This window comes from Podarcis vaucheri (genome assembly GCF_965113315.1).
Source record: "Podarcis vaucheri genome assembly, chromosome: 8".
Classification (NCBI taxonomy): Eukaryota; Metazoa; Chordata; class Lepidosauria; order Squamata; family Lacertidae; genus Podarcis; species Podarcis vaucheri.
In genome coordinates, this window is record NC_138766.1 from 60091196 (window position 1) to 60104901 (window position 13706).

A 13706-nucleotide genomic window follows, 5' to 3' on the forward strand; every position below is an offset into this window, starting at 1 on the left:
CCTTCGTGAGGTCAGGACAGATAAACATACCTTCATACCTGAATTTAGGTTTTCCAATAAACAAGTTCCAGACTGACATGTTTAGGATTAGGATAGATATAAATAAATGGGCAAAAGGGGCAGCAACAACAAAATACCAGTATACAGTGGTACCTCGGGTTACATATGCTTCAGGTTACATATGCTTCAGGTTACAGACTCCACTAACCCAGAAATAGTGCTTCAGGTTAAGAACTTTGCTTCAGGATGAGAACAGAAATCTTGCTCCGGCAGCGCGGCAGCAGCAGCAGGAGGCCCCTCTAGCTATTTGACTGCATGGTCACCATTGTTCATCAGCTTTATTGACCTGCTTTATTGGCTACTAATTCCAGAGGTGTCCAGTTCCCACCAAGTTGATAACCTTATCAAAATAGATCACACCAACAATTTATAGGGGGGCGAGATTCTCATGTAAAGCACCTTGTACATATTCTGTTGAATCACAGTGTTGGTTTAATTTAACATTTTCTTGAATAAACAAGTAACTATAAAACCAAACATTTTTTTTCCTAAGAAGGAAATTTCTAACTTGGCATTTTTTCTAACTGTTTTCAAGGAACCGTAGCAGCAGCAGCTGGCCTCCACCCTGGACAGTGCATAATTAAAGTGAATGGGATTAATGTCAGCAAAGAAACTCATGCAAGTGTTATTGCCCATGTCACAGCCTGCAGGAAATACAGACGTCCAATGCATGTAAAGATGGTGCTTATTTATTTATTGTTAATGCTACTTGTCAGGGGATGGTTAGCTGCTTGTGCTTAAAATTGTGCCCCTTCAGAGTTTGTGCGACCCCACAAACCTCTGTGTGTGACAGAGCTCCTCAGACATGTCTGCTCTAGTCACTAGTAGAGTCTGACAGTGGCTGTCTGCGGAAGCGCTTCCAGCAAAGAAGTTCCTTAACGGAAACGCGTCTCCTGGACTCACGACGTGGCAGCTTCCGGCGAAGCATGGGTCTCCCTGCAGTAGCTTCTGACACCTCCCCGCTATTTTCGCTCGAAGTGTCTCTCACCCCTTTCTCTCCCCTGCTGCTTCCTGCCTGGGCTGCTGCGTCTCTCTCAGCATTACTGAGATCCTCCTCCAGAGACCCCGCGCTCCCCCTGCTGGTCCCTGCTTTGGCTGTTGACTCTCTCCCAGTCTCTGGGAGCCTTACCACTTCCCTTTCCTCCGATGTCAGTTCCCTGACATCCACCTCCCCTCCAGGGCCCCCCTCTCCCCCGCCCCTACTTTCTCCTCTGGGTGGTGAGGAGCTGAAACCCCTAAAAGAATCCTCTTCATCTTCAGACGTCTCGAACAATTCCCTCCATCGGTCTTCGTTCCGACTCGCTGAATCCTCCTCCACCTCGGAATCAGCGAACCCCTCCAACTCTTCTTCGTCGTCGGTGGTGGCGAAGTATTCCCTCCGGAACCTCGCCACTGGCTGGGGTTTTCTAGGGAATCTCTGATGAAAAGTTTCAATCAAAACCTCGTCATCTACATCCTCTGCCCTGACCCAGGTGTTTTCCGACTCCGGCTCCCCTTCCCACATTACCAAATACTCTACTTGCTCTCCCCTCCACCTGGAATCGAGAATCTCCGCTACATGGTAGCTGTGTTCTTTTTCCTCCATAGCTGGTCCCCTATTGACCCTCCCCTCTCTGTCCCCTATATACGGTGACAGCAATGATCTGTGGAACACTGGGTGCAACTTCATGTGGTTCGGTAACCGGAGTCTGAAAGCCACTGGGTTGACCTGTTGCGTGACTTCAAATGGGCCCAGTCTTTTGGGTCTTAACTTCTTACAACCTCCTTTAAATGGTAACCCTTGGGTGGACAGCCACACCTGGTCCCCCACCCTAATGCTTTCCCCTTCCCTTCTGGTTTTGTCTGCCTGCCTCTTATATTCCTCCTTCGCCCTGTTTAAATTAAGTTGGAGCTGGCGATGGATCGCTTCCATTTCTTCAACGAACTGTTCTGCGGCAGGAACGCTCCAGTTCTCCCCCTCCCCCCCTGGGAAGGCTCGGGGATGACACCCGTGATTGGCCAAAAAAGGGCTCATCCCCGTGGACACGTTCTCTGCATTGTTATAGGCAAATTCTGCCAACGCCAGCTTCTCCACCCAATCATTCTCTCTGTCATTCACATAACACCTCAAATATTGCTGGAGGACACCATTAGCTCTTTCCGCCTGCCCATTGGTTTCTGGATGACGGGCAGTGGAAAAATTCACCTCTACATGCAATAAGCTCATGAGCTTCCTCCAGAACCTGGAAGTAAATTGTTTCCCTCGGTCCGAAACCACCCTCAAGGGGGCACCATGCAACCTAAACACATTTTCCACAAACAATTTAGCGGTTTCTTCTGCTGTGACCGCATGTGAGCAGGCTATAAAGTGGGCCATCTTGGTTAACAGGTCTACCACAACCATAATGGCTGTCTTCCCTTTGGACCTGGGCAGATCAGTCATGAAATCTATTGCCACTGCCTCCCATGGTCTTTCCGGCGTGGGTAGTGGTTCTAATAAACCTGCCGGTGCCCGCCTCTCCCCCTTGGCTCGTTGACATCGGTCACACCCTCTCACATATTCACGCACATCTTCCCTGACCTTGGGCCACCAGAATTCCCTGGTAACCAGCCACATGGTTTTGTGTTGCCCAAAATGCCCTGCTGTGGGGCTATCGTGCAGTTGCTTGAGTACCTTTTCCCTCAATTCCCCTTCAGGTATGTATAACGCTCCCTTGTAGTACAACGCCCCGTTTCTCTCCTCAAAACCCCCGGGTTTGTCTCCCTCCCTCCTGAGACCCCTGAGTTTGTCCTGGGCGTATTCATCCTGCACCGTTCCCTCTACCAGTTCCCTTTGCCCCACCAAAGCCGCCCCACACACCCAGCGGTCCTCGGGAATAACATGGGTCTCTTCGGGTGCACCCTCTCCCTCCAAATATTCAGGTTTGCGTGAGAGAGCGTCCGCCCTAACGTTCTCCGGGCCTGGTACGTAACAAATCTCAAAGTTAAATTTGGAGAACTCCTGGGCCCATCTCAACTGCCTTTGGTTGAGCACTCGCGCAGTTCTCCAATACTCTAGATTCTTATGGTCCGTGCACACTTGCACCTTCTGTTGTGCACCAATTAGTAGGTGCCTCCATCTCCGGAAGGCCTCATAAATCGCAAGAAGTTCCCGGTCGTGCACCGTGTAGTTTCTCTCAGATTTGTTCAGCTTTCGCGAAAAGAAGGCACACGGTCGCCACTCTGACCCCTCCTTCCCCGGCTGCAGAAGAAGCACCGCCCCTATGGCTCTGTCAGAAGCGTCTGTTTCGACCCTCAGCTTTTTTTGTAAATCCACATGTAGAAGTTGTTCGTCAGAGGCGAAGGCCCTTTTCAGTTCCTCAAATGCTCGCTCCGCCTCCCCCGTCCAAACAAACTTCTTTTTGCTGCTGAGACAGTCCGTGATGGGCGCCGTCAGGTGGGCGAAGTTTCGGATGAACTTACGATAAAAGTTTCCAAACCCTAGGAACCTCTGCACATCCTTCTTGGTCTTGGGTGTTTTCCATTCCAGCACCGCTTGAACCTTGCCGGGGTCCATGGCCAACCCCTTGTCTGACAAGCGGTACCCCAGGAATTCCACCTCCTTGGTATGAAACTGACACTTTTCCAGTTTCACCCACAGTCTGTTGGCTTGCAGCCTGCTCAACACTTCTCTGACGTCTCTCACATGTTGCTCCTCATTCTCCGAATACACCAACACGTCATCTAAGAAGGCCACGCAATTCTTGTAGAGCAAAGGCCCCAGTACATGGTTCATAAAGGCTTGAAAACACGCGGAGCCTGTTTGTAATCCAAAAGGCATAACGAGGTATTCAAATGCCCCCAAAGGGGTGAACATGGTGGTCTTCCATTCATCCCCTTTCCTTATACGTATCAGGTTGTACGCCCCCCTTAGGTCCAGCTTTGTAAAAATCTTTCCTTTTCGCACCCTGGTCAAAATATCATCAATCCTGGGCATAGGAAAAGCCGCCGGCTCTGTCACTGCATTTAGGGCCCGAAAGTCACATACCAGCCTCGGCTTGTCCGTGTTTTTTTTATCCACAAAAAACACTGGGCTACCCCCCGCTGCCTTGGACTCTCTGATGAAGCCTCTCTTCAGGTTCTTGTCAATGAACGCTCGCAACTCCTGCATCTCCCTGTCTGACATGGCATACAACTTGCCTACAGGAAGCTGTGCTCCAGGGAGTAAATTGATCTGGCAATCAAAGGGCCTATGCGGGGGTAGTTGGTCCGCTTCCTTCTCGCTGAACACGTCGCTGAGATCAGCATACTGTGGTGGCACCTTCCCCTTCTCCATCACTTCCGTCCCTGCTAGGGTGGCTTGGGCCCCTGCTGACCCCTTTTCCGCCCTGCAGTGTTCTAAGCAGTGTGCGGAACCGAAGGAAACCACTCTTTGATGCCAGCCCACCAGCGGATCATGTAGGGCTAGCCAGCTCATTCCCAAAATAATGGGAGCGCCTCCCAAGGTGGCCACATTAAACGCTATCAGTTCTGTGTGCCTTGCCACCCTCATTATCATTGGGACGGTCTGCAAGCTGACGCCTCCTCCCAACAGTTCCCTGCCATCAATCGTGGTCACCTGCAGGGGGTTGCTTAAAGGGATAGTCTGTATCTGGTGCTCAGCAGCAAACTCCTTGCTCATGAAATTGCAGGAGCTGCCTGAGTCCAACAGCGCCTTTATTTTTAGGGGATGTCCATTTTGCAGCTCTAGCGACACTTCAATCACTAGAGCAGGTCGAGGAGCTTCTGGCACTGGCACTTGGGGAAGGGGCACTTTCACTGCTCTTTGGCCTGGCTGCAGTGCCCTGCTGGCAACCAGGCGTTGGCTTTTACCTGCTCCGTTTCTCCCTGCTCTTCCCCCTCAACAGCTCCCACCATCCCTTGCCATTCCTTCCTCTGGGGGCAGACTCTGGCAAAGTGGCCTGGCTGTTGGCAGAGATAGCATTTCCGGGCTCCCTTTCCCTCCTTCTTCGCCCCCTCACTGGGCTTTGAAACTGCGCGCGCGCGGGCTGTTCCGATTTCCATCGGCTCTGCCGGCGGGAAAGCTGGCTCAGGAATGTCTGGAATGCGTAACTCCTTCCAACGTTCCCCTCTCCCTTCCCGCCTCTCCAAGGCTCTTGCCTCCTGGCGCGCTCCAATGGTCAGCGCAGATTTGGTCAGCTGATCCATAGACCCCGCCCTGGGGCTCCTGGCCAGCTCGTCTTTCACAGCTGAAGAAAGACCTTCTTCAAATAGCATCTGAATGGGTGCCGCCGATAAATCCCACCCCAATCTGTGAATCAGCATGGTAAATTCAGTCCAGTACTCACGGACAGATCTGCTTCCCTGCTTGCAAGCCATTAGCTGTCTGCGTACCACCCCTTCCTCAATATCGCTGGAAAACATGATATCCATTGCACGAAAGAATTTCATAGTGTCCTTTAGGATATCGTTGTGCGTTGCCATCAGGGGTCGAACCCAGTCCCGCGCCCCCTTCTCAAGATGCCCAATTACGAACGCAACTCGCGATTCCTCATCAGGGAACTCATCAAACTGCACATTCAGAGCATATTGCATCTCAGTCCTAAAGGCATGGTAATCCTTGGGGTCCCCCCCAAACTTCTGCACCAATCCTGGTACCTTTCTGGGGAACTGAGTGGTTCTCCCCTTTTTGTCAGCATCCTGAGCCCTTCTCTCCTCGAGCCTCGCCGTCTGCAGCGCAAGTTGGACCTCCAGAGCTTGATACCTTTCTTCCAAGCTTGGACCAGCTCCAACCCCTGCGTCTCCGGTTCCGACTGGGTTGCTCATGATGCTTTCTCCTGCACAGGCAGCGTACAGAGACTGTCAGACTGCTGTCAGGGGATGATTAGCTGCTTGTGCTTAAAATTGTGCCCCTTCAGAGTTTGTGCGACCCCACAAACCTCTGTGTGTGACAGAGCTCCTCAGACATGTCTGCTCTAGTCACTAGTAGAATCTGACAGTGGCTGTCTGCGGAAGCGCTTCCAGCAAAGAAGTTCCTTAACGGAAACGCGTCTCCTGGACTCACGACGTGGCAGCTTCCGGCGAAGCATGGGTCTCCCTGCAGTAGCTTCTGACACCTCCCCGCTATTTTCGCTCGAAGTGTCTCTCACCCCTTTCTCTCCCCTGCTGCTTCCTGCCTGGGCTGCTGCGTCTCTCTCAGCATTACTGAGATCCTCCTCCAGAGACCCCGCGCTCCCCCTGCTGGTCCCTGCTTTGGCTGTTGACTCTCTCCCAGTCTCTGGGAGCCTTACCACTTCCCTTTCCTCCGATGTCAGTTCCCTGACACTACTTAAACAAAAAATGCAGTTCGCTTCCATTCCTTGGCAAATGAACGTTAAAAATATATAATAGTCAGTTATTCTAAAGCTGTTGTCTAATCTAATTTGAACCACACATTAGAACTGAGTTCTGCTGAAGTCAAAGAGGACCAACTTTTAAATAAAAGCTTTGGAGCAGGATGTAGGGAGATTATTATGAATGCTTTACTCTTTTCCAGCATTCAGGGAAGATTATCTATAGCCGAAACCAGCACATGCAGGGTGAAAAGCTGAGCTAAGGGATATAAAGAAATTTGACCTAGTGCCGAATATGCCCTCCAACAGCCTTTTAAGTAACATTTCCAAAGAAGGATTATTAGAGATAAGACAAAGGCTGACCATAAAGCTCCAGTGAAGTGCAATAGGTTTCATCTTAACGGTAGTTAAACAAAACTTATTGCACTTCTGAACAGCTTTATATTGGTAAAAAATGACTATGGGTTATACTGATGATCTTGAGAATCCAACAAGGGCACTGGTTCCCAGGGTATTTTCTGAAGAACCGAATAAATATGTATCCAAACAGTCCTGCTTTGCTTTGGTGAATGTACCCTACCAACAGGTGCTCAAGATGTAATTAAATAAGCAATATTTAAATTTTATACTCTGATAGATTATCTTCTTTGTTTTCACTATTATATACGAATCTTCAGGAGATTTGTGTTGTCAGTTTTGGCAACAGGGTGTTGTAAGATAAAGTAAAGATTTAAAACATACCATTGAGAACAATCTGGCTCTCAATACGGCTAAGACCAAGGAATTGGTGGTGGATTACAGGGGAAAAAAGGCGGACATTCAGCCCTTGTATATCAACGGGGAACGGGTGGAGAGGGTGGCGGAATTCAGGTTTCTGGGAGTGACTATGGATCAGGGCATGACTTGGAGCGCAAATACCACTGCTCTGGTGAAGAAGGCCCAGCAGAGAATTTATTTCCTCAGACTTTTAAAAAAGAACAATCTGAGTGAGAGACTGCTGGTGTCCTTCTACCGAGGCTCCATAGAAAGCATACTTACATATTGTATTTGTGCTTGGTTCTCCAGTTGTACAGCTAGGGAGAGGAAGGTGCTCCAGAAGGTCATAACCACAGCCCAAAGGATTATTGGTCAACCTCTCCCAACTTTGGAAGAACTGTACGGTTCCCGTTGCCTTAGGAAAGCAAACAATATCCTGCGGGATCCATCTCACCCGGGACATAGTTTGTTTGCACTACTGCCTTCTGGCAGGAGGTATAGAAACATCAAGTCTAGGACAAATAGACTGAAAAACAGTTTTTATCCAAGAGCTGTGGCCTTTTTGAATGCTGTAACTCGATAGTGAGACCGGGGAGTTTGATGGGTGTGGGTGTGGCTGGAAGGTGGTTTGTTGGTTGTTGCTGTTGTTTTGTTTTTGTTGTTTTTAAGGGTTGGCATCCAATTTCGTTGCACTTGTGCAATGCTGCACTAGTGTAATGACAATAAAGAATCTATCTAAATGGAATTCCGATTTAAACCTCATCTGGTAAATACAATGTATTTTGAATTCTTCATGAATATAATTGCAATGATCGTGAAAGAGAAATAAGTTTAAGCTCTAGTTTATGAGAGCAATGTGCCAAAACTGTATTTTTTTGCTGTTCTTGCTTAACTTTCATTTCATCCCACACGTTTCCCTTTAGAGGCTATGTTTTCAATTCTATCAGAACACAAGCTATTTTTGTGGTTCATCCAGCTGCATTTAAGTGCGGGTGATATAAGCTTCTATGGGGGATGTAATGTTTCAGTAATTCAGCATGAGATTGATTTCAAATATATTAAGTAAATTAATTAACATTTTTTGGGGGGGATGGATTCACTTTTTTTTTGCCAGTCCAGCAAAGTTCTACATATCTGGGAACAAATTTTGAAGTAAAACAAATGATGAAGTGATCTGGTTTTGCTACAGTGAATGCAATTTAAAACCATGCTTTCCTCTCTCTCATCTGTTAATTTTTGTGGTGAACACCCAGCAAGCAACAGCTTTCTATTATTTATTTAATATATTTATATCCTGCCTTTCTCCCAAGTTGGGATTCAGGGCAATTTTCCACATTAAAAAAAATTATTAAATTATAAAATATAAAGTAATAAAAGCAAACTAGATAGAAACAATAATTAAAATACATCAAAACATTTAAAACCAGCAAGTAAAATGGTTTGCCCTGACAGCATCCCAGTGATCAACATTGTTTGTACCTTAATTTTCAGAGGCCTGTCTGAATCAGCCTTCCCATGGCAGTATAATGAAGGAACTAATCTAACATCTCTTGGGAGGGAATTCCACAACAATAATATCTTGTGCACATATTTGCCCTCTTTTGGGTTTCTCTCACACACAAAAAGGATGTGTGTGCTTAGGGGACTTAAAAATGTAAAATACCAAATCTCCTTTTTGGTTCATCTAGAATAAAAACACGGTTTCTCTGGCAAAGCTAATATGAATTAGTGTGTGTGTGTGTGTGTAAAGTAAAAACTTGTGTAAAGTAAAAACTTTCATCATTGTTATTACTTTCCTACAGCAAGATTCTATTCAGTGGGTATATAACAGTATTGAGAGTGCCCAGGAAGATCTTCAAAGAACAAACTCCAAACCCTTGGGGGAAGATGGAGGAGATGCCTTTGACTGCAAAGTAGAAGGTAGGATTATTTGTTTCTTTGTTATTAAGCAAAATAAAGGTGAGCTTTGGATGTTACCCTTACCAAAGCAAACACAATTTTCCCCTGTTCGTATAATACAATTAAAAGTACAAGATAAAGTGCAGTTATTGCTTGTTTGCATGGTTTTATTAGCTATTACATATCTACTATCATAGTATATTTTTATCTTGTGAATGCAATACAGAAGATTCCCTAACCCTGGATTTAAGCATGCTTATTTTCATATTGGATTGTGCCCACAGAATAACAGCAAGGCATACTCATATTTTGGTTGTCTGTTACTGTGATTACAGCTTTGGTTTGCAGATAATATTTTTAAAATCCCTTTACAACAAATGAACCATGTTTCAGAGACACAGTATCTGCACCACAGTCTCTTTCACCTGACTCACCCTGTTCAATCATTAATTTAGCAAAATGAAATAGGTGTTTATTTAGTAAATTAGTTAACTTAGGCATATTAGTTAGTTTAGTAAGCATAATAGGATTCAAAACAATTTGATTTTTAAATTTGTTTTTAGAAGTAATTGACAAATTTAATACTATGGCAATAATTGATGGGCGGAAGGACCATGTCAGTCTAACTGTTGATAATGTTCACCTGGAATATGGTGTAGTTTACGAGTATGACAGCACGGCGGGAATAAAATGCCATGTTTTGGAAAAGATGATTGAACCAAAGGGCTTTTTCAGCTTGACTGCAAAGGTATGAAACATAAAATATTTATTTGTTTAGTTCTTTATTGTTCCTTTGATCACTGAAGCAGCACACCCTATTTATGAATATGATTTGTGGATATGATTATTGTATTCTTTGCCAGTGACCTGTGTCCTATCGATGGTCATGAATTGTGGTCATTCACCCAGAAAGAAAATTAAGTTGTAGTGTAGTCATAAATTGAGCTTCTAAACTCAAAACAACAAATGCTGAAGAAGTAAAAATTTCGCTACTTTTCCAACTATACCCCCCATACCCCACAAAAGTTTTTTTTAAGGGAAATATACAGTTTTTTCCAGGAATCCATTTATTTAATTATTGTATATTCATGTTGCCTTTTGAGCAAACACCACAAAACCATTCACACAGAAATATTAACTAATAATTATAAATTAAACTATGTAATAAATGAGGAAATACAAGAGACAAGGAGGGGGAGAAAGCCCTGGGGCATGGCAGTTAATTAACTGAAGTCATAATGTTCCAGGAATACTCTGCCCATGTTTTTTGTTATGAAACGTCACTCAGATACCAGGCCAGACCCTATAAAAAAAGCCTTTTGCATTCTGGGTGAAGAAGTGAGTTAATTTTTTTCTTGAACTAGGTGCATAAGGCACCTTCACTTTGCTCAGTCTTTACCATCCAGAGGTAAGTTACGTTGACTGGTCCAAGGCCTTGGTAAGTCACCTTGTAGCAAATAGAAGTACAGTGGTGCCTCACAAGACGAAATTAATCCATTCCGCGAGTCTCTTCGTCTAGCGGTTTTTTCGTCTTGCGAAGTAACCCTTAGCGGATTAGCGCTATTAGCGGATTAGCGCTATTAGCGGTTTAGCGGCTATTAAAGGCTTAGCAGCTTAGCGGCTAAAAGGCTATTAGCGGATTAGCGGCTTAGAAAAAGGGGGGAGGCGAAAAAAATCGCAAGACTCGCAAGACGTTTTCGTTTTGCGAAGCAAGCCCATAGGGAAATTCGTCTTGCGAAGCGCATCGAAAAATGGAAAACCCTTTCGTCTAGCGGGTTTTTTGTCTTGCGAGGCATTCGTCTTGCGGGGCACCACTGTAATGTGAAACAATGGAAGGGTAACTGTGTTTGAGTGTTGGATATAGTAATCCTCGTAGATTTCTTTTCTCCAAAGCTGTGAAGCCTAATTAATAAGCAGCTTAATTTTTTAAAAATAGGAAACCATATAGCAATGAATATTTTAGAGCTGGTAAAAATATAATAATTTGAAAATCAAGAACAGGGTCCAGATGTCTTAGTAATGATTTAACAGCAGTCTTTGTAGTTATAACCAAGGGATTATGTTTGCAGGTGTGTTTTGCATTATTAATTAAACCTGCAGAAAATTAAACTCTTACAAGCAATTAGAAACCTTTAATTAATGTGCTGATTCAGAAAGTAAGAGTTTAAAAGCTTTCTGTCTATAATTACATGAACTAACTTCTTCAGTTCTAGGGCAAGTGTAATAAGCTATAACTATAATTACAATGTGTGCAAAAATTGGGTGATTAGTAAATTCCCAATTACTTTGACTTTTACCAAATTCCAATAAAAAATCAATAAAAGATTATTATTTCACATAGAATAAATTAATTTATTAGGCCTTTTGATTTTGCATATTTTGCAGTTGTATATAGGATCTGGAGTCTGTATCCTGGATCTGTTTCCCTCTAAACAATATTGCCAAGTTATTGTGAAGGGAGGACGGGTTAATGACAGCCAATGGGCTTTGCAAGCCTCTACTCTACAATTAAAACCTCTGTTCAGGGTTGAGGTTCCTTTGACATGTTCTCTTTTATTTATAATTGTAACGAGCTTGGGGTTTGTTTTAAACAATACAAATATGACAAGGGCAGAGTGTTAAGGAAATCAGGTTCCAACTCACAGGGATAAAGGAATTGAAAGGAGGAGGGAGAAGAAGGAAGAAGCGATAGCCAAGTTGACTAGTGCTTAAGGAGGGCAGGTAAGGCATATAGAAAATTGTATAGAAATGAATTAAATAAACAAACAAACAAACAAAATTGCAGCTTAGTATCTGGGAGCTATTGCTGACAAGCAGCATACTTAAATCTGAAAAGAAATATCCTCTGCAAGAAAAAATGTTTATTGTCCTGCATTACTTGTTTGTTTACACTGATATCTAATGTCAGTCTTTTTAACACCAACACAATCCACCGCTTTTGTCTTACTCGCAGATTCTCGAAGCTTTAGCAAAAAGTGATGAGCAATTTGTGCAAAACTGTAATAGTCTGAATAGTTTAAATGAAGTCATCCCCACTGAACTTCAGAGTAAATTCAGTGCCACTTGCAGTGAGAAAATTGAGCACATTTGCAGAAGGATCACTAGTTATAAAAAGGTAAGGAGCAAAAAAAAAATTGGGGGGGGGATTTACTGACTTTGTTTAGAAATTAAAAATACTCAGCTGGAACTAAATATGTGTAACTGAGATACTAGCTCTCCCACTGTTTACTCCTACCTACATTTCCCCCTCTCCTTCCTCTGTTGTCTCCTCTAGGTCAAATTCTATGTTAAATAAAAGATCAGGCAGCTGTCCAATTTGTGAGATATCATGCACATTAATGATGTTAAAGAAAAAGAAATAATCAGCCATAATACAGAAAAATGTCTATGCTTATAATAATATTTTATTATCTTGTTAGTTATGCTGTTTCAAATGTTCATTTTATCCATTCCCCCTTTGAACAATGGATAGATAGGAGAGCAACCATAGGAACCTGACCTGCAGGCCTAGTTAGATTTGCCAGACCTCCCAGTTCTGCTCAACAGACTGTTTTGGGCTGACCACACTGACAGGTCATTCACCTGATGTAATAAGATGAAAGGTATGGACAAGTAAAGTTGTGGCTGCAAAGAAAGAATCAGGAACCCAAGAATGTCCTTATCAAAGTTCTATTGCAGCCATGGCTTCTATTCGCTGCTGTTTAGTTAGTGCCGAATGCAAGTCCTGTTGCTTTCAGGCAGAAGCAAATCCATTTGGGAGCTCCTGTCCGGAGCGCCTGAGTGGGCTGATCCCTGCTGACTGGGTCCAAAACCAGTGCAGCTTGCATTTGGCGTCAAATCTAAACAGTGCTGAAAGCATGCTGCTCAAATGCGGCCAGTAGAAGGTTGGCCGCTATTTGACCCAGCCCTCTGGCCGAAAGGGGTTTCCCCACCCCTGTCCTAGTGATCCTTTATTTTGCTTGCATTTCACAAGAATTAGACACGCATTAGAATTTTACATTTGTACTTTGAAACTGGGTCTTTTGTTTTATGGACTAAAATGATATTTCTAAACTGGAACCTGGCAAGCAAATGTTTGCAATTTGCAAGTGGGGAGAGAGAGGGGGGGGGACTTTAACACTCCACCACTTGACTTTAGAATAAATGGTTCAAAAACCTTTCACGGTCTAAATAAATATAGCTAGCAATCTATTTATTAAACCCTGTCTGTCTGTCTGTCTGTTCACCTTACTTCAACTTGACTGCCTCAGATGGGTATTTTAACTGCTCAGTCAGAAATTCAATGTAGCCAAATACATTATGCTTTTCCTATTTCTTGCCTACTTTACAAGAATTTAATGTGATGTGCAGTTTCCAGGATAAGAATAGCAAGATCATACTAGGTCAGAAGGAAGTACATTGGCACAACCACAAGGGGAAGGCATATATAATTACTATACCTGATACATTATCTTATTATAAACCCACATATTCATCAACTTCTCAGATAAGACCTTTCCAAAATCCATAATCATGTTGCAAATTTGCCGTTTCAAAAATGTTTACTGTTCTTGATGGCTGTTAGTAACCTGTTTCATTCCAAGAATAGCTATGCCTTTCTTTTAGGGAGGTTAATGTAACCATAGTAACAAAAGTGTGCTGTTAGCTTCATTGTGAAAGTTTGAAATCTATAAACAGAAATGCACTGGCTTCCTGCAGTGC

At 44.0% G+C, this 13706-nt stretch overlaps 2 protein-coding genes across 6 annotated transcripts in view; one reads left to right on the forward strand and one right to left on the reverse strand.

Moving 5' to 3' along the window:
- Nucleotides 1–13706, forward strand: part of PREX2 (phosphatidylinositol-3,4,5-trisphosphate dependent Rac exchange factor 2) — a 117877-nt gene that overhangs the window by 67136 nt on the left and 37035 nt on the right. For 3 of the 4 annotated variants that reach the window (XM_082233728.1, XM_082233729.1, XM_082233726.1), the window contains 4 exons: nucleotides 596–741; nucleotides 8909–9026; nucleotides 9569–9753; nucleotides 11959–12120. In XM_082233728.1, coding sequence (XP_082089854.1) covers nucleotides 596–741; nucleotides 8909–9026; nucleotides 9569–9753; nucleotides 11959–12120 — 611 coding nt within the window. The remainder of the gene's footprint in view (nucleotides 1–595; nucleotides 742–8908; nucleotides 9027–9568; nucleotides 9754–11958; nucleotides 12121–13706) is intronic. The other variant, XM_082233727.1, reaches the window with a different exon arrangement.
- The window catches only part of LOC309538455 (uncharacterized protein), an 83955-nt gene that overhangs the window by 19796 nt on the left and 50453 nt on the right, over nucleotides 1–13706 (reverse strand). The gene's annotated exons all lie outside the window — the stretch shown is intronic.